Genomic DNA, 21,328 nt, shown 5'->3' with positions numbered 1-21,328 from the left:
CGCTGTTTCACTCTGGGCACCAAAGTTTTACTCCACCCAGCCCCAATTAAGGAGCACAAGGAGCTGTTTGATTCCCTTTATAAACCCAACATGACAAATAACTGTATTGTATATTGTTTGATCCCCGGCTGCCATGACTCTGTACAGCACCCCACCACTGTGCCATTGACGGCTCTGTGTTATGTCTGTTCTGAGAAAGTAATGATTTGTATAGACCATTGCTAACGAAATGTGAATTGTAAGACTTCTGCGAGGCTGGGACGCAGCCAAGGCGAGTGGAGCTTGGGCGTTGTGAGAACTGGAGAGGGGTACTGGGTTTATATGGTCCGGGTGGTTTTGGGGGAGAGATTTTAGGCTGAGTTGTTTAACTTAGATAATATTGGATATTGTCCAGCACAGTGGGCCAGGCAGTTAGAAACCATATTAAGCTGGAGAGCAACTGCTGCTGAAGTTTTTCATTGGATCGGTGCAGGCGTTATGCAGATGTTGCCCTATAACTCTGGAACATTCTGTGGTTATCAATTATCCGGTACACTCTTTTTAAACAAAGGCATCCCACGCATTCAAAGCTCTTTCTTTTTCGGCTCTTGAGAAGTTTCCTGGCAATAGGTAGCCGGGCACAGAAAACAAAGTGCTAAATTAGATTTTTCTATCTCTATATTGATGTGAAAAATGATGCGAGTGTGAGTCAGAGAGAGAGAAGCAGACAGGGAGAAGCAGAGAGAGACATAGAGGGAAATCTGAAAAACATGTTTACCTCCTGTGGATCGACATCGGCTGCAAAGGCTTCCCTTCTGGAGACGTTCCCAAAGTGAAGAGAGGCAGCGAGAGAGAGAGAGAGAGAGAGAGAGAGAGAGAGAGAGAGAGAGAGAGAGAGAGAGAGAGAGAGAGAGAGAGAGAGAGAGAGAGAGAGAGAGAGACCGGCTGGCAGATTGAAGTTCAAGTCAAACAAACATTTCTTTAGAGACAGAACTGCTTTTATAGAGGAAGAAATCAAAGTATTGGTTGAGCTAAGATTCTGTGGGTGAAGTTTGTTTTCTGCTCTGAACTCTGACAACTAGATGTTTAAAGAAGTAAGTAGAGACAGCCTTGTTGACATGTTACACATGGAATATGCCTTCACAGCATAAAGATGGACACTGCATGCCCCTTAAATAGAGCCTTTCTGACGAGGATCCTGTAGAACTTCCTGCATGACATGCCATTTTTCTTTTCATTTCTATTGTTTACACACAGGCTTCCTGCAACATGGATTGCTAATGTTATGTTTGATTCATAGCACCCCACACTGGTGTGTTTTCTTGCTCGCCAGATGCCGTGCACCAGTCACAGTTGTTCCTGTGGTGCCCAGGATATGCAATACTTTTGTTATAGCTGGCTTTATATTTATTTAAACAAAACAAAATATTTGTTTAAGATTATGTTTAAGGCTGCATCCATGCTTACAAGTCTTTGTAGGAAGAGGGAAATGTGTTTGCTGTTATGGCTTAGTGGTGGAAGTCACACATCTCAACTAGAAGCCTTTTGTCTCTTTTCGCTGATGTAACAAAGACAATAATCCACTAAATATAATTTAGACAAGTAGACTGTGGTATAGATTTTGCAGACGACATTTCATTGTTTGTGTAATGTTACAATAAAGGTATATTGTCTTATTTTGATAATCTCTCTTCAAATAGCTTTCTGAATGAGTTGCATGCAGAAGTGACATTAATTAAAGACATGGGTGGTGATGGCCTAGTGGTCTAGTGGTACTCCTTCCAAACAAAACATTAGAAGGTCGGGAGTTCAATACCAGGGCTGCCACCATTGTACCCCTGAGCAAGGTACTTAACTCTGAGTTGCTCCAGGGAGACTGTCCCTGTAGTTATATATGTCCCTGTATTATAGATAATAACTTGTGTATAAATAATTTCTGAAACTGTGAAATAATAACTGGGTAGGGATATTATATTTTGAAGCCCATTTCTCCGAGTGCTTTATGAAATACAGTCACAGAGGTCTGCAGAAAATGTCGCCATAAATGTCTAAGACCACAATTGTTGACAGTCCTTTGGTCCAATCTCACGCAAGTCAACCCACTTCCCCCCCCAACATACTGTGGTATTAACTGCAGTATCCGGTTTATATTAAGAGAAAAGACAAGGATTATTATCTAATAATATTAATATTGGGCAATTTATCCAACCTTGTCAAAAAGTATGACAGTTAAAAGACTTTGTATTCTAATTACAAGGAGCTCGACTGACCAGGTCCAATCCTGTCAGTGCCATTCCCAGTGTGTGCTCGCATACCGGGTCACAGTTACACACACACACACACACTTGTAATGACATTTTTTAACTTTAAAAAAAATATTTAAACTAAAAACATAAGATTAACACAGTCATTTGAGTCATCATGTCCTGAGACAAGTCACGAGTACACTCAAAAAAGTCTGTATGCTTTTTAACAATAAAAACACTTGATTGCCTCCAGACAGCTCAGTGCCCAGCTGAGCTTCTCCTCTGTCACTTGTCTGTTGTATTATTATTGGCTCGTGGTATAATGACAGCTCACTGTATCTCTGCTCCTTTTTTAAACATATTTTTGCCCAAATTTCAGAGATCTGGCTTTCAAAACAACCGCGGCTAAAACTGCACTCCACAGCTAACGGGACAGTGTGAGAAAAGAAAGGAAAGGGAAACAGGTTTCCAGTGTCTTCTCAGACATAATAGAAGCTGTCAGTGCCAAGCTGCACCTCCTCCATCTCTGCCAGTTCACAACTCCTCTCCACACAAACAAACCTTATCCCCCGTCCATCTGCACTGCGCTATGAGCTCAATTCGAACGCTCCACTTATCAAACTGCAGACAGCCTGTGTGAGCAACACGGCACATATCTCTCTTCGTTTTCTTCAAGAAAATTTGGCCACAGCTGACCTTTTTTTCTTTAAACTGCAGCTTCCTTTCCACCTAAAGTTCTTTTCACAGTCCTTTGTAAGGCCTTGTTAATGAGTCAGGAGTCTGAAGAAATAACAACGGTTTCCTTCTGTGTCTAATGAATTAGTAAAACAGTATAGTTGTACTCTGACTGGGCAGAATGACAAATGTGTTTTCCAAAAGCTCACAAGATGCCTCTTTTTTTATTGCCTGATGGGAAATATACCATTTAACAATCATTATATAGGGATAACAGAAAGATTCCTATGACAACAGGAGAAATAAGACGTTTGAAAGTTGAGGCGAGTTGTCAGTTTCCAGTCGTTGTGCTTTAACGAGCCCACCAGCTGCTGCTGCATGTTGGGATTCCACGCAGCGATGAAGTCAAGGCTTCTCTCATCCACCAAAGATATCGCTCATCTCTTTGGTATGACTGTTGCATCAGATTTCTCTGTCTGAGTCTCTGTTTCTGTCTCAGGTTTGTTAGACGATGAGCTCATGAGTTGGGTCAGACAGTATGTGCTGTGCCTGTTTTATACATCACTGTAACAGATAATAATAATAACAGTAGATGGATTATTTTCTATTTTCTGATCTGTTATTATAAAAATCCTTTTTTTTTTTTTTTTTTTCAGATGGTCACCACCTCTGGGAGACTGAGGCCAAGGTTGACAGAGACGCCTCAAAGCCTGTAAGTGATACATGTGATGCTGTTTTCGTGACGAATCGCGCCTAATTTCAGGATTTAAGGCCTGACAATAAAGCAGCTGTTCTCAATCATTTAACGAACTGAACGAAGTGGCAAAACAATCAATTTTCACATTAATAAATGGTGTCTAAATCGAGTGAGCTGAGAGTGAAGCATTTCTGAATCATGGATCTAGATTTACAAAACATCTGCACGCCTGATTTACCCTTTACTTTGAAGGCTCAGTTCATCCTAAATCAGGGTCGCCCAAGGTGGGACCTCAGGGCCACAGTGGGGCCTGGGAGCCAAAGTTGGCCCACCACAAGGTTTGATTTTGCTCGCCAGATATTAGTAGCGGAAACTTTTGGCGTCTTTTATGCGCTTTTATTTTTTTTAAATCCTCTTTTAATATGTAGGATCCCCATTATGAATTATTTTCCACAATCTGAGCCCAGAGGGTAGAGGGACACTTTGCACAGGAAGTCAGTTTGAGGTAAGAAAAACATGGAGAGGCAGAGACACAAAAGGTATTTCAGTCTTTGTGCTAAGCTAGGCTAACTAGCTGTTGAATGCTACTCTATATTTACCGTCCAGACATGAGGGGTATCGACCTTCTCGTCTAACTCATGGCAAGAAAGAAAAACAGCCTGTTGTTTTTATTAACTACGTTTCAATCCTACTTGGATCTTCGTCCAGTCGGGAAACCACGCCCATATTTATCAAGCTCTGTGATGGTAGGTGGGGTCGGTGCGTATGAATATGGCCGTGGTTTCCACTTTTCAAATTTGATCTAAGTGGGATCGAAACATCTACATCTTAATCAATAAAAAAACTTTTGAGGCATGGCGTGAGTGCGCAGGCCTTATTGAAGCTGTTTTTCTGATAGCTTTGCACCTACATGATGTGCGTAAAGTTAATCTTCTTCAACTCCAACTATTAATATGAGCATGGGATATACACACAGCGGTCCACACAAACACAGACACACGCACACACAGAAGTGTCACACACAGCAAAGCCCTTGAGGGGGAACAGCAGTGTTGTGTTTTTAAACGTGTGGAAAAGGTTTTCAAAAGTTCAACCTTCATCCTGTGGGAGTTTGTGCTCGGCTGTGTGTCCTGTCTTGGCCTGAGGGAGAGGGAGAGAGAGAGGGAGAGAGAGAGGGAGAGAGAGAGAGAGAGGAGAGAGAGAGAGAGAGAGAGAGAGAGAGAGAGAGAGAGAGAGAGAGAGAGAGAGAGAGAGATGTAGTGCTGGTAGTTCGGGAGATAGACGAGGGGATTAGAGGGCGTCTTTGTAAGGCGCTGCACCTGCTCTCAGTTTCTTCCCATTGCAAAACATACACACTTTCTTTCTCACACACACACACACACACACACACACACACACACACACACACACACACATATACACACACACACACACACACACACACACACACACACTTACACACACACACATATATACAGTGACTGCTGGGACACATCTGTCTGCTTGAATAGACAAAGGGCCTTCCTCCCTCCCTCCCTCCCTCCCTCCCTCCCTCTCCTCTCAGCCCTGTCTGCTGGATTGGTCCCATTTTAAACACTGACGCTGCCTTGTCCAGGTTTAACCTCTGCTGCTCCACCGCAACGCAGACCAAACCACACATTCAGAATACCTCACCGCCTCCGTCACCTGCACAACAGGGAGGCAGATTTGGGAGAAGAGGGATGACTCAGTTTTATTATTTTCAATTATCACTCTTATAAACTGATAAATGGTCTTGAAGCACTCAGTTGAGGAGTCCAAGAATTCTCCTCCATGCTTCAATTTGTCACATTTTATTTTCCTCCCTCCACATGAGAGAAATCACTTTTGTCAGGTCAAAACATCTCCGTGCTAGTTTCTGGGATTTTCATGCTTTTTACACAAATTAAAAGTCCATTGTGTCCTCAGTAGATTTAAAGGATTCTACAGAACAACACGTGTGCACTTTCAAAACTGAGTGAATGTGTCACACGTGCATGTTTTAGCCTGTTCTTTATGCACATGATACATTTACATATTGGACAGCAGCGACACGAGTGAAATGCTGTAAATGCTCCTGATAAACCTGCACACAATTACAGCTTACGCATTGAACCAGAGTTTCTCTCAGCTCTCTCTCTCTGAAGGACATGGGTTGTAGTGAATCAGAGAAGGGAAAAAACCCTCATCTGGCTTCACTTGACTTTACGACTGTAGTGATTTAATATAACGTGTGTCAGCTCTCACCTGTACAGTCAGGGCCAGCACAGTTGTGCAGACAGATGACTTCCTCCCTTGCTACTGAGCAGCACCTCCGACACACTCACACGTAGTGTATATATGTACACATGCGCAGAAACACACACACATATGGAGCTGATGAACGCGGTCGCTCCTGGCCTTGCTCTCTCCTCAGACAGCAGGAAGCTCTGCTGGGGAAAAAAATGTCTGGACAATCCCGAGTGCAATTTATTCATTGTGAAAACAACCACGGCTCTCTGTAACCTTAGTTCACGGTCTCTTTGTGGCTCCTTCGTTCGGGATTAGAACCAGATTTACAGATTTTATCCACCGCCACCGTCACACACACTTTTTTCACAAATACAATCCAGACCTCACATTGTCTCTGCTCTCTGTCTCTCCCAAACAAAGACAGAAACAAAATACTCATAATATCTGTGTGGAAATAACAATAAATACAGAATATTTCTCTATCTTAAACCACAAGGTGTCCTGTAATGCACCCATTTATGAACTCATTAATCTATGAAGGAGTATTAGTATTGAGTAAGTCCAGTGTCCTATTTTGTTTTACTCACAGTGTGCAACAAGTTTTTTTTTATATTTAAGAAAAGAGAAAATAACACTTCATTAGTCCCTCAGGCGTCTAATGAAGTGTTACAGCAGCACATGAGACAGATAAAGATACTAAAAGGATAAACAACTAAATAAGATTAAATACAGATATAAAGTAAGTTGAGGAGAGTGGAAAGCTACAGCATGAATCAAATAAGAAAGCTTTTGTGCATTATTTCTTTGTTTCTATAAAGTATAAGAATGCGTTTCTTGACTCTGTTGCAGAATTCACTACTCGTTGAAATCCCTCCCTATCGGAACCAGAGACTCTCCACTCCGGTCCACGTGAACTTCTACGTCTGCAATGGCAAGAGGAAAAGAAGCCAGTACCAGCGCTTCACCTACGTCCCCGACAGTGGTAAAGCTCTCCTCCTCATACACATTTACTGCTTCTTAAAGTGGAAGCAGATAACTTTTCTGCTTGTGTTTATCACTCCTTGCCTCCTCAGTCAGCAGGGCTCCTTTGCCGGTAAAGTTTCCACAGTTAATATTAATCCTGTTGTTCTGCTACCTGGGGATAGTAACTGTAACCTATTTTGTTTGTTGCAGTGATGCCATGTTTACGTCTAGGGCTTTTATTGTGAAAGGGAGAACATGACCAGAAGCAGACAGATTTGCATTGTAAAGTGAGGCGTATAGGGAACCAAGTTAAATACAAAAACCTAGAAATAATAAGTGCATTTTGCATTTCGTGGTGTTATTTAGTTGAAGCATGAAGCTGCTTCTCCTGTCTGCTCACTTTTGAAGGAATTGCACAATTCAAACAAGACATTTTGAACTGAACCTCACTGTGATGTCACAACTGGGGGAGGGGTTGTAGTGTCAGCGATATTACCAGCCAGTCTCTGCAGTGGAGCATGAATGATGCTTTACCAAACAGCCTCTTCCACTACAGTTTGGTGTCGGACTGACGTTTGGTGAAAATGAAAAAACAGAGTGCTTCATAGACAAATCTGTCACCAAAAGAAGAGAATACCCCCTCATTAACTCTAAGCCCTCAGCACATCGTTACTTACTCTGTCCTTCTTTTACTTCATCGCTCTCCTTCTGCTCTTCGCCTTTCATATCCCAGACTAATTAGAAACATTTCAGGCAACATTTTACATCTGAAGACGAGAACAAACTGTTTGTATTCCCCCCTGTCTTGTGGTTTGCTTGGGAGGAACAAAGCAACGCTATTATTCCTTCATTGTAAAAAGAAAATCTATAAAATCTGTTCTTTTCCGTACCTGTGCACTGCAGCGACTGGACACACGAGGGCGGGGAAAGAGGCATGGGAAACGTATGTTAGTTGAATAGAGAACCTGTTGCCAAGCTAAATATAAACACTGACCCACCAACTGAAATGTAAAAACCACTGCTAATTGCGCTCCGGGCTTGGAGCGAAAATCCAGTGGGTGGTTCAAAGCTGTGATTCAAGTGAACTGGCCCAGCCCTGTACGTGGGCGACGGAGTGCCCCACTGTGAAAGTGGAGCATTGTCCTCAGGATGCAGAGAGTGTAAGGGAGGGGGAGGGGGGGGGGGGGGGGACAGCCAGCTAGTCTGGTCAGTGTCTCCTAAAGGGTGAGTCTGTAAAGGCATCGAGCCAGCCGGGGGAACTTTACAATCTCCAGAAAGTCTTCAAGATAAATTTAAACCGGGCAGGATTAAAAATCAGTGCTGTGATTTAACTAAGTACTCAAATACTGCACTGTACAAATATGTGTATACTTATACTTTACTGGAGTGTTTCCCTTTTACGCTACTTTATACGCCACTAACATTCGGAGGCAAATGTTTTAAACTACATTTATTTGAAAGCTTTAGCTACTTATTCATTTACAGATTCATATTATTAATACAGAATATAATCATCTAATAAAGTATGATGTATTACTGTATTGTAAATGAAGATACCCAGCATATAAAGTTAAATCAAACATTTAAATCAGCTCCACCTTTACCAGCTTGCAACATTAAAGTGATGAAGACATGAATGCTTCAATAGTTATAATCCTATAATGTAATAAATATTATTCTTAAATGGACCATTCTGCATTATGATACTTATACTTGCACTAATACTTTTATGGTTTTGAATATAGGACTTTATTTAGTATTTCTGCTCTGTGGTATTGCTATTTTTACTGAAGTTGTTTTTACTACTTCTTCCACCACTAGTAGAAACACAGCTGGAAAAACATTTTGCAAGTCTCAATTTTTTTTTTTGCAATAATGAAATGTACATTTCTTTCAGTTTTTCCTGTTTTTTAAATCCCTTCAATTTCAACTTTTTTTCTTCAGCAGCAGCAGGTGTTACAACACAGCTCGTACAAAAGACAACAGATTTATTTTGGGACATACATTACTCACGGCTGGTTTTTACACTCCGGAAACGCAGGGGCACGCTCCCTTTTGTGGCAACACAAACATTTGCACTTCTTCGGTGCCCTTTCTGTGCATCTGCCTATCCTCCACAGGCACACAGACACACTTCCTGCAAACACGCCTGAAATAGGGTGCTGCGGTTTGTGTAACCATCGCATCGCAGTTCCTCGTTTACAGTGGAGGCATGACACGTCTTAGTTTCACTCCTTTCACTTATTTAAGCATGGTACGATTTCTCCAAACAAAAAGATGCAGATAAACAAGTAAACAGTTAACAATGTGCATGAGTCAAATACAAGAATAGGAGTAGAAGAAAACGTTTTCATTGCTTCAGCTTCGATTTGAAGCACATGCTTCAAATTATAATCAAAACCAGCTTCACCACAAAAGAACAGAAGAAATTGATCCAGTTAAGTGATGCCGTTTTCTTGTAATTGGACTGAAACGCTTGTTGTATAAGATTGTTGTCGTGTCAGGAGCTGCAGCAGACTGATGGCACATTTTAAAACTTGGTGTCCAACATGTTTCTATGGAATCTGGACTAGAGGCCAAGACGCGGGCGACTAAGATCAAGTCCTGCTTCATTTCAACTCCTCGCCACGACTATCCTCAAACACCCTGAAGCCTCCATTTTCTCTTTTTCAGCTACATCTTACAAAACAGCTTTCACATTTAGTTGAACTTTTTCTCTTTGTCTCAATGAGTGCGCAGTAATTTATTTAAAATGGCTGAACCCCGTTGAGCAGGTATAAAGCTGCTGTTATAGCAACATACTTCATATCGCACATTTAGTGGATATTTGCACCAGATCAGCATCCAAAGAAAATAGGCTTTTTATTATAGAAGCAGCTGGATGTTTCTCGTGTTGATGAGTCATCCCTTTTTTTCCTGCTTTTTGTGAATATTTTCAGCAGGGTGGGAGAGCTCAGGCCCAGACACAGAGTCTCATTGATGAGAGTGTTTGTTTGGCAGCGGGTATCCTAGCCACAAACCCACTCAGTCGCTCACACTTGCAGGAAGGTTGGAATATGTGTTTACTCATTTAGCTTTTCCTTCTTCTGTTTCCCTTCCTCTCCTCTCAGCTCCAACAATAAAGACGGAGCCAAGCGACGACTACGATGCCCCTCTGGTGTGCGGCCAGCGTGGCCCCGGGCTGTCCGTGCACCCAAAGCCATACTTCCCCCCTCAGGTCATGACCCCGATGATGACCTCTGACCTCAGGCCTTGCATGGTGGGTGGAGCTTACTCTGTCAGCCAGCAAAGATTGGCAGCCAAACCCTCCTCTCTGCCCACCTCGTCCTCCCCCAGCACCAGTCCCAAATTGCACGACCTGTCACCGCCGCCCTTATCCAAGTGCCTCTCTGCCGGCCCAGCACTCCAAAACCCGGGCCAACAGTCCCCCATCCAGCACGTCTCCATCATCCAGGAGACTCCAGGTCGCTACCAGCCGCACATCTTCTATCCACCCAGCAGCTCCTCCTCCTCCTCCCCGACCTCGCAGGCCTCCACACCGACTGACGGCCCTTTCTCTCCGGCCCTCTGCATGACACCAGCCCAGCCGGAGAGCGGCAGCACCAGCCCAGGAGCTCAGCAGCACCCCAAGGTGCCACAGAGGGGGCAGGGCTCAGTTCAGTTGGATGGCAGCCCCCCAACGCTGACTGTCAGCATCAAACAAGAACCACAGGAGCTGGACCAGATGTACCTTGATGATGGTGAGTGAAGAAGTTTGTATTATCATACAAAAATTAACCAAATGAAACAATTTTAAAGCGAACAACCCCATCATTTACGGGAAAACAAATGTTTTTATTGCCCTGCTCACTGCCAGGAGCTGAAACCTTTAGCTCTCAAAACTCAGTATGGAGCTTTTGCTTTGGAGCAAATGAGCGTTTGTCCTAAACTATTTTATCCATGCAGGACAAACATTGCAACACATTTTACCTATAAAAAGTCTGAAGAAAACGTACAAATCAAATGACGTTGGGGTTCTATTGCAACATAATTCAGCCCAGATACAGTTCACCTCTTCATAGGTGTTTCTGTTGGATAGCACGCTTATACTTAGTGTATACTGTGAAACCATGATAGTACTGTTTGTGTCAGTTACAGGCCACTGTAGGACAAGTCGGTTGGTGTGGGAGTGATGACTGTGCCAACAGGTTTATTACTGTTGTTGGAAGTCCTACTTTACTTGATTTGAGGCTGTCAAAAGTCCTGCATTTTTTAATACTTCTTTATCAAATGTTCTCTCTTTTGTGGTACTCCTTTCCACTCCTGTGAGCTTTCTTTGTCATCTGACTTCTGAGGTAATTTGATGAGAGGAACCTGGTGGTCTCGTGTTTGATATATTTGGCTGTAAACCCTGAATGAGACAAGCCTGCCTAAAGCTCGCTGATATAATAAATACAGTTTTTTGTGAGCCCCTTTATTCATCTCACAGCACAAACTTTATGACCTCACTGCTCAGGCCCTCTGCGCTCACCGCTGAGATTTGGGGGCCGTGTGCTCTGTGCTCCGTGATTTGAAATAAATTGGATAAATGATCTTCCTCGGGGCATGAAGAAACAGTCCCTGGCTGCGTGTGTGAGTCCTCTGGAGAAAGGCAGTGTAGTAGATAAAGCAACACTAACCAGCAGCTATCAGCGGACGGAGCAGCAGGGCTTTGATCCGTCACCAGAGCCCCTGCTGAATCGTCTGGCCCGGCTTCCTGGCGATGGCGAGTGAGACACTGTTGTTGGGTTTACTGCAGGACTCAGACTGTTCCCATGCCACTTCCTCTGAACATTCTGGGTAAATACATTTGCACTTGTTCGCCCCGTCTGCGGGGATTTTGGCTGGCTCGAGATATAGATTTGATTATATTCTATCTGGTGCTCATGGCTGTTGAGGGTTCAAACCAGGTGTAGTTAAAGTAAATCAAAACATCTAAGTTTTAAACATAGTTCCCACGAGTCTTTGAAAATCAAGGCCTTGACATTTTTTGAGAATAGACATAAATAGACATGGGTCATTAAAATTCCTTGAATTTATATATTTTATCCAAGAATAGAAATAAAATGTATTTTGATATGTTTCCCTGTGGGCTTCTGTAAAGACTGCTAGTTCTCATTATATGATAAGTCGTGCTGGATCTTTGCATTTGAGGGAATTGGGCCTGGAGAAAGTCCTTGAATTTGATGTTTAAGAACGTGGTGGGAACCGTGTTTAAAGTTTGCGACGTCACCGTCACCATAATGGATATTTCTGTGGCGCTGGGCCTCTATAACACTTGTTTTCATTGGTAAATTGAAGGAATTTTCTTTAAGCATTTCAAACTTAATGTTGCTTCTCACTTCGTTAGAACCTTTGACAGAGTTTGATACAACTTTTTGCTTTATGGCCTCGCTCAGGTGTGATGATACTGTAATTTCCTGTCGGCCATGTTTGTTAAAACTCAAGACATTGACTGTCATTGCAGGTATTCAATGAAAATAAGATTATGTTTGAGTTTATGGGCTGTAATTTAGTAGCTCATTATCTGTGCATTATTGCCAAAAGTCAAGATGAATCCTTCCCATTTAGTTTTTGTAGTATAGTGCCATCTCGGAACCAATCGGCTATCGGTGTGACGGTGATCAGCCTCGCTATATTTTGGGGGTCTCAGTGTAGCCTGTGGATATCTGGGCCAAGACTTCCTTTTCCGTACGCCGGTCATTGTTTGCGTCTGATTTGTAACTTGAGACGCAAGAATGGAGTTGGAGTTGCGAGACGGCGTCTACAACTTTGTTTAACAAGAAAGTTTACACGCTAACTTTAAGATAATTAAAAGCTAAACCGTCGTCATAATAGCCGACGGGTTCAGAGAATTTTGCGTTTTGGCCAAAGTGTTCCGTCTCTTCTGCTTTCCACACGGACTGTTTACCTGCATTCAACCAAAGGCCTGCTCAAACGTGATTGGTCAATACTACATGGAATAGAAATGGAAACCATAATATTTTTTAGATTTTATATTAAAATAAATCTTGTCCTGTTGCCTAAAGATTAAATGTATGGCAATTATAAATAATAATAATAATAATAATAATAATAATAATAATAATAATAATAATAAATAAATAAAACAATAATAATTTAATTAAAAAAGAATAATAATAAAACATTAATAAATTATAATATTTTGACGCAAATAATTAAAATACATGAATGTTTAACCACTTATGGTGTGAAGTAGCTGCTGTTAGCTTCACTTAACAATGGAAGTGACACAGTCAGGTGTCAACCTTGTTGTTGCCCCTCCGTCTGTAATCAGCTGATATCTTTTTCCTGTTTGTGCAGCCTTGTCGTATTAATCAGGGTCCCCTTCTGTTACACATTTTTTCACACTGTCCCCTGGGAGCTTACAAACAAGTCCACTCATGGAAAGTCTGAGTCCGTGTCTGGCCCCGAGCCGCAGGTTTATGCTGCAGGGTGCACAGTCTGAAGTCCACCGCTGCTGAGGCTGAATGAGATGAGGCTGGCCACTTCGCCATAAAACTTGCTGACTGCAGAGGTTTGCATGCTTCCCTTTGGCTCAGAGAGAGTCTGGAAGAGGCGGCCAAAGCCATACGTTACACTACACAGTAGTGTGCCGGAGACTTTAGTCAGCGGTGAGGTAACATGAGTAAAACATGTGCATTTTAAAGTCAGGTCTGAGCCAAATAACATTACGACATGCTTCTTTTATGGCGTGTAGTGGCCTTGATATGTGTCAGAACAGTATAATTGATGAGCAGAGACTTTACATGACCATAGGAAAGGTATCTGGGAGTAGACATGTGAGGAATATCTGACTACCACTGATTGCAAAAAGAAGCAATAGTTAGCATTAGTTTTTATGATCAACATATAACATTTTTAACCCCAACTTTAAACATCTTTTCACATTTATGGTTGGAATGAATGATCAGCGTTTCTTTATATTAGTTTGTGCTCACCACAGGGTTTTTGGAGGAAATATTTAATCGGTTTATCCCATATTCATCAACATCCACATCTGCTATGTGTTACTTGTTGCCAGTTAAATGCATTTCTAAATAAAATGACTAGCCAACAAAAGAAAGAAAACACCAGCATGATATAATGCAACAGCTCTGAAATCAAAACAACCTTACTTAAAAAGTAAGAGAGCACTTTTCTCTTACGTTCCTACTTAAGTTGTGTTTGCTCCGTTAATACCTTGTCTGGCTGAACTTTGTGGTGTTGCTTAATTAATATGTTTAATTTCATTTATATTGTCTAATATCTTGAATATATGGAGAATATATTTTAGAATCATTTTACAGTATAATACAATCTAATACAACAACAAAATAGAGCCTCAGCAATGACCCTAGAGTTATTTATCTTTCAGAGACAGTACAGATTCAACAGTGATAACAGTGTTAACATATGTAATGTATATACATATATATAGCCCCCGCCCCTGAGGATTTAATTTCAGGTTAGAACAAGTAAACAAACACATGTACACAATATATTTGGGATAAAACAACAAAACAATAATATTATAACAATAAAAGTATGCGTTTGTTTGTTTATTGTTCATGAGCATGTATGCTATGTTCACAAAGGATTACAAGATGCTTTAACTGCACTGAGCTTTTCTCTGTGTATGTAAGAACATTTTCATTGTGGTAATATAAAGTCTTCTCCCTTTCTATTATTCTATTTTCTTAAAACCTACAAAGTTTCCCGAAAAGCTATTGTCCGCAGACATTTTCATTTGAAAGAATACCTGGGTCAAAGAAAGACTTGGCAGGATCTGTGGTGAACTACAGAACCGCTCTGTGGGACCGACTTGCAGTAACCCAGTAGGAGCCTCAGTATGTGGGCCAAGAACATCTCGTGGCTTGTGGCCGGGACTTGACGTGGCAGTAAACGGGGGCGGGGGGGGTTGTGGTGTTCACTGCTCCCCCCCCCCCCAGCCTTTCTCTCTCATTGTCTCAGCCGCCTCATCGGTTCCTCTGCAGTGTTGTGTTATTACAGGCTCTTAATGAGGCAAACAGTGCTGTCCTGCTAATTGTTTGGGAGTTCCTCATTCGTCGGGGGTTTCCTGGTCGGAGAGCCGGGCTGTATCAGGCAGCTCCAGCTGCTGTGGACCTCCATGGGGCAGGAAACCAGTTCCTGGATTACTTCATGTCAAAGCCCACCTTCCTCACTCTGATAGTAATAGTCTTATAGTAGTCTTACAGCTTTAAAATAACTCAACAATTAATAGCAATGCAGTCCGGTTAATCAGAGATGTTTGTGGGGTTGTATCTCACTATTCATGATTTAAGTATAAATATACTGTTATATGAATGACCACAAATGATGGGAATAAAATATACTTCATATTTGTAGTTTTTCCATTCGGCCTATACTGTTTCATAAGAAACACGTTTATATATTATACTCTTTTTAATTGCATTTATATTCAAGGTTCAAAGTTTATTCTTATCAATCTCGCCACAAGGTCGATGCAGTTGCAGTTCTGGAGCTTTCGATCACATCGCATGATCTTCCTCAGTTGTTGAAACATCTCACTTCAGGGTCCATTTAATAGTTGTTCTGTTCATATTACCATCACAGCAATAATGAACAAGAAGTCCTTTAGAGAAGAACGTGAACATGACAACTCAGCAAACTCCACCCTCTGATGGAGGTCATGTGATAACAAACAGAACAGTTACTAAACGCACCTTCAAGTCAGATCGTTTTCTCAACTGTATTTATAAACTTTTCTTCAATTTAATCATACTTTTGTACAACAATAGTGACTGAACATGCTCTCTTTCAAGGTCAGGTATAGCCAACTGTAAATAAAGAAATTAAAAAGAAATTGTTTAGTTTTCTCTAATTTCAATCATAATTGAATGACATGTTTCTGAATGAAAGCCCAGAGTTTATTGTCCCACTCAGGCGACATGAGCGTGTTTGAAGCATCTCTATCACTCCACCGTCTCTTAAGCAAATCGATGTGACCGGAGAACACATGACATGTCACACTGGTGCTGGGACTATTTTTAGGACTTTGTTGTAAACACACTTAGAGATCGATAGATTGACTTTTTGTTTTGTTTTTTCAATTAGATCCTCCACATCAAATGTGACGGCACAATGAAAAGTGGGCCATGGCAACAGACACATAAACAGTAAAATGTGAGGCCTCAGCTGGGCACAAGATAAGACTTTCACTGCCTGGCCTTTCTTTGTTTTACGTCAGAATAAACTTCTGTAACTGTCTTTTTATTCTTTCATTATCACATGAAAGCTTGGCACACGATGATGAGAGAGGAAAAAATATCTGAAAGCCATAATTCATGTGTGGGTTTGATAGCTGCCGGGCAGGTGACGACACGATGTGGAGGTCTGACAATGTCTTGATGTCCTAAATTTACAGCCGGGCTCAATGTAAGCGTTGAGAGGCCGTTGTAATAACGTCCCCTTGAGGTTTTTGAACTCAAAGATTATATCCTTCCACCTCCAGATGCGCAGAAGGTCAAAGCCAGATCAAATAGAGGAGAGGAGGTCAGTCAGTTCAGTCTGGGCCGGGAAGAGCACACATGGCAGCGGAACGACTCGCTGTAGGAGGGTGGAGATGAGGTTAGAGTGTTTATTTCTTCTGGTTCAACTATGTCTGTTTGGTGATGTTGGTCATATTCTCACATTCACATGGCTGGTGGCAACATGCTGGCCTGATGATGAGCTATGTTAGAAAACATCTTGCATTACCATATACACAGAAATATTAACCATTCTAATGCTGCTGTTACCATAACAGAGCTACGACTGATCCTGATGAAGTGAAGCTACAGGAGAGCGTGGCTTTCATTCAGTCAAACCTCACATGTCATTCTCTCCACTGTACGCTATCACATGCATGATGTATATTATATGTATATATATATATATATATATATATATATATATATATATAAACCATCATTTTTAAGTTTGAAAGTTTGCAAAGACCTGAAACTTGTTTATTAATGGAAGATGACAACATGAGCAGAGAACATTTTAACTAAAGGCAAGCAAAAAGCAAAACGTGTCTTGCAAAGCGTTTTAAAGAGGAATGTTTGGATAACTCTTTGTAAAATACAGCCGTGGCAAAATCCATTTTAGTAATAAAATGTCATATAGATCAGGGTTTGAATGATATATGAACACAGCCTGCAGTAAAAACCTTCAGGATACAGAGAAGAATTAAACTGGAAAAAATATTTTGAGAAAACAGCCTTTAAAGATATATATTGTGAAATTCATCAATTTTGCAAGACACTACAGGTGAATAAGGTAAAAAAATGTTTTAACTCATACATATTACCATGAAACTTCCCCAGTTCATTACTCACATTAAGACAATTGTTTTTTACACGTTTTTTGAAACTTGAAAGATTTGGGGAAATTTACAGACACAAAAAAACAAAGTTAGTCAAATAAGCACTTTTCTTCCACTAAAGAAGACGTGTTATTGAAGGAAATGAAGCCCAAACTTCCAAAATGGTCAGTGCATGAAAATAAAAAAGCTCATGTCTGCAGTGTCTGGCCTTAAGAACACACTTTTAGTGATTTAAAGTGATTTAGAGCACCTGAATATAAATGTCATCTCCATCTTGACGCGTATCTTCCACGCTGCCAAGTTCTTCACAAAGACATGTCGCTGTGAATCTCACCCTGTCTTCATAGTCGCATAATAGCTTCAATGTGTCCGTGTGTTTCTGTGACACGGCGATGTGAGATCGCTGCTGTGCTTTATCAAACCTCTCCAGAGGTCTTCCTGCTGCTTTATAAATAGCAGTCAATCCGCAGCCAAACACATTAACTTCATGTCTAGACGCGTGTAAAATATCGCTCTGTGCCGGCTGATTTGTTGTTTTGCAGCCACACTTTCAGTGTTATTTTGAGTTCCTCCTTAAGGTAATGATGACACATTTGTATGTTTTGTTTTCTTCCTCCATGGCAGCCTCCTCCACTTCTCGCGAAGCACGTACACCCCATTATGTTTTTTGTGATAGGAAGCGAGTGGTAATTCTATTAGGAAGCTGCTGTGCCAGTGCTGGGTCACTGAAGAAAAAGGCTGCTCGTGAAAATAAACGCTTTACGAAAAAAAAAGGAGAATTCTATTGTTTGAGTGGAATCTCAGGTTTCCAGTCAGTCAGAGGGAATTCCTCCCTCGGCCCCGCTGGCTGGGTTTCTCCGAGGCCGGCTCCAGCCAGGGGTGTTCCCCCCTTCCCCTCTCATATTTCTCATCGCTGTGAGAGCTGAGAAAAGAGAGCCTGATCCTGAACCTGGAGGCTGATTAGAAAAGTGAGAAGCTGATTAGAGAGGGAGGAACGGTGGAGACTATCTCTTCAAAGAAATAAATGAGTTCACAGATAAGAACGGTAAACGAGAATGAAAAATGAACACGCTCAATCCCCTTTAGTGAGGAAAAATAAATGAGTGATTTGTCCTTTTCTCTGTTATCAGTACATTGATATCTATATATTCGTCCTAGTTCAGCTTCAGTCAGCCCCCCCCCCCCCCCTCTCTCTCAGCTAAAGAACACAGCTGATAAAAACAGATAAACAAGTGCACCTGGACCCTTCAGAGACGGCAGGAGGTTGCATCATCTCTCTTGACAAAAATAAAAAAAAGGTCTGGGGAAATTAGATATAAAGTGATTCTATGGTGTTGGCTCAGAGGAGATAGCAGTACCAACAGAGCTCAGAGAAATGTATTCACAGCGGCTGAAAATGTAACTTTAAAGCTGAATTAAAAATATATATGTTTATACTAACAATCGAAGAACTAATGTGTCAAGGGGTCACTTGTAGTGACGGACACACAGTGACATAACACGGCTTCTTTCAGCTCATTGTTTTGGTTTTAGGGCCCATAACCTTAATGTCTTCGTTCGCTCTAACCGCTCTCTTAAGAGTTGTTTTTATTTGCAGGCAGCCGTTTTCACCCAAAGAATCTCTGATAAGCCCACTCACTGTACATTACCAGTTAGCGGCTGGTTGGTTATCAAAGTGGAACATTTAGCAACTACAGAGCCAGATGTTTCCCCCAAGACGGTCAAACTAGGACAGTGAATATTGCACTTTTCTTTTTCTTTTATATTGAACATGTTCAGTTGACAGACTCATGTAGGGAACAATAGTGTGCATAAGAAACAAAAGCCAGGAGATATACATGTATACATAAACAGCCAGTGCCCGTGTATATATATATATATATAATATATATATATATATATATAAGTATTTGAGCAGCAAGGACAATCATTTAAAAAGAAAGTGACTTGTTGCATTCCTCAAAAATCTATGTATGCAAGTTTAGGGTAAATATACCCCTGAAAACTGGTTTTAGATGATAACTCATCATTACATATTCATGACCAAATGAGAAGCAGCAATCAAAGTTTAACTTTGGAAATAAATGTGTTCCTGTCACTCGTAAGAAGCTGGTTGAGAAAATAGGATTTCAGGGTCTTTAAAGTTATTACGTGTGACATTATACTGCACATGCACACACCCATGGTGGTCTTATATACTCACGTCCTTTTCTCTCTTTTCCTTTGCAGTTAATGAGATCATCAGGAACGACCTGTCGAGCATCTCCGTCCACAGCCACGCGTAGTTTCCTGTCACCAACAAAACTGACACAGGAAACTGAAATGAAGGGAAACACCAAACAGAATTTGACATTGTGCTTTTCATGCTTGGACTACAGGAAGCAGCAAAAGGAAATGCAAAGAGAACAAATGTAAATGTATTGTCCAGATGACCAGGGTCCAACATGTGCCTTGTTTTTCCACATATATTCTGCCTTTACACAGAAGTGATCCCAGTAATAAATCACATGACTGACTTTTTTAAAGACGTGTAAATTGAGTAAGTAGCAACCGAACCTGCCACGCCACATCAAAGTGTGCTTTTAGATGACCAAAACATGTTTTATATGTCTTTTGCTGCAGTTTGTAAATGATTCAGTGCCTATGAGTTATGTCATTTGTATATACAGTATCTGTAGTACTTCAGTTTGCATATCTGGCTTTACTGAGAGACAATTAAGAAGAGAAGTGCCTTTTTGACTGGAAACAAAGAAACATGGCCTTAGTTCGGCTTCACACTTTCTGAAAATTAGCTACAAACGGTAATCATGGGATTATGTTAAATGCTAAAAGACAGCGTAACGGTAGCACCAAAGATACAGGTCATACAAGACCAAGAAGCAACAAAACGTAAAAGTATATTGAATATAGGTGTGTGTTAGTTTTCATGAGTTAAACTTTTTTATTTGTAAAAGAAAGAAAGAAACTTCTTTTCAAAAGTTGCATAATCTTATTTGATTAGCAGTTGTTCGGACAAATGAAGTTAAGATTATGAAAATCGAATACATTTTCTGTATTCACAACCAACAATAAGCACTTAACCACTATGGTATGTTATTACTTTAGTTTATTCAGCTACTGTCACTTGAAGACAATCACATCAACAATGGCAAAAACTTTCCAGATGATAAGTTCCCCAAACCTCATAAAGAGTGTGTCGTCACAGAATAATGAGTTATTCTGTGTCTTTCTTTGCATTCTGAACTGAAGACTTTCATCAAACAAGGAATCATCTCAGTTATTTTAGACAAAGCTCGACTTTTCCCTGGAAGCTATGCAACACGCCGGCACCCTCTCAAACAAGTCGGATCCAAAGAACACTTAACAGCGAGTGAACAGCAATACAAATATATAAATTCTTTATAGTTTGTTTTTTGTATTCATATTTATTCTCTTAGCATGTGCTCTGTTTATTCATGTTCATCATACAGCCTCTTTGACATGGTTACCCACATACTGTGGATTATCTACTCGTTAGTTTGCGCTCCTATCGTTAAACTGAATAGGCTTTCACACTTTGTTCCCCCGGTTTTTATATGTATTTATGAGTCTTAATCCTTATAACTGAAGCCATACTGATATGTTTACCAAGGAGCTTATTGTCAAGTCTACAACTCCTAATTCTGCTTTTCGGACCTATTTTGTGTATTTGTCAATAAATAAGCTTCATCTCTTTCATCTGAATGATCTGTTCCTTATGTGGAGAGGACATGAAATCAGTCAGTATATATCTTTGTTAGGGATGTGTCCGGATACGTTATTCGGGATGTGATGAAAACAGATATTTGTACGACCCGAAGTTGCTTGTTAATATTCGGGGCAAAGCCATGACTGACTTGTCTGTGCATCACTTATTTCTGCAAATGAATTGGAATTTCATAATTACTTAAATGCTAATATTAAATCAAATTCATGTTTTCTATACAGATACAGATACAGACATATAAAGACGTCTCCGTAAAAGCTCTACTCTGCGTGCAGTGTCAGGATGGTTACTTTTGAAGTTACCCTGTTCATAATGTAATATGTAATGCCACTGTTTTAATTACTTCATCAACGTTATGTAACTTATTAAATTGTATTACTTTTTGATCTTTCTAACCAATGTTT

General features: G+C 40.8%; 1 protein-coding gene across 5 annotated transcripts in view; it reads left to right on the top strand.

Annotated features, from left to right (window-relative positions):
* The window catches only part of nfatc1 (nuclear factor of activated T cells 1), a 41,786-nt gene extending 20,890 nt beyond the window's left edge, over positions 1-20,896 (top strand). For 3 of the 5 annotated variants that reach the window (XM_029443765.1, XM_029443766.1, XM_029443767.1), the window contains 5 exons: positions 3,557-3,612; positions 6,697-6,829; positions 9,921-10,550; positions 16,325-16,440; positions 19,409-20,896. In XM_029443765.1, coding sequence (XP_029299625.1) covers positions 3,557-3,612; positions 6,697-6,829; positions 9,921-10,550; positions 16,325-16,425 — 920 coding nt within the window. In that variant the 3' untranslated portion in view covers positions 16,426-16,440; positions 19,409-20,896. The remainder of the gene's footprint in view (positions 1-3,556; positions 3,613-6,696; positions 6,830-9,920; positions 10,551-16,324; positions 16,441-19,408) is intronic. The other 2 variants (XM_029443769.1, XM_029443768.1) reach the window with 1 other exon arrangement.
* The last annotated feature ends 432 nt before the right edge of the window (positions 20,897-21,328 follow it).

This window comes from Cottoperca gobio, chromosome 11 (assembly GCF_900634415.1).
Source record: "Cottoperca gobio chromosome 11, fCotGob3.1, whole genome shotgun sequence".
In the NCBI taxonomy this organism is placed as follows: Eukaryota; Metazoa; Chordata; class Actinopteri; order Perciformes; family Bovichtidae; genus Cottoperca; species Cottoperca gobio.
The sequence above is the reverse complement of the archived record's forward strand: the minus strand, read 5'-3'. Positions and strand labels throughout refer to the sequence as shown.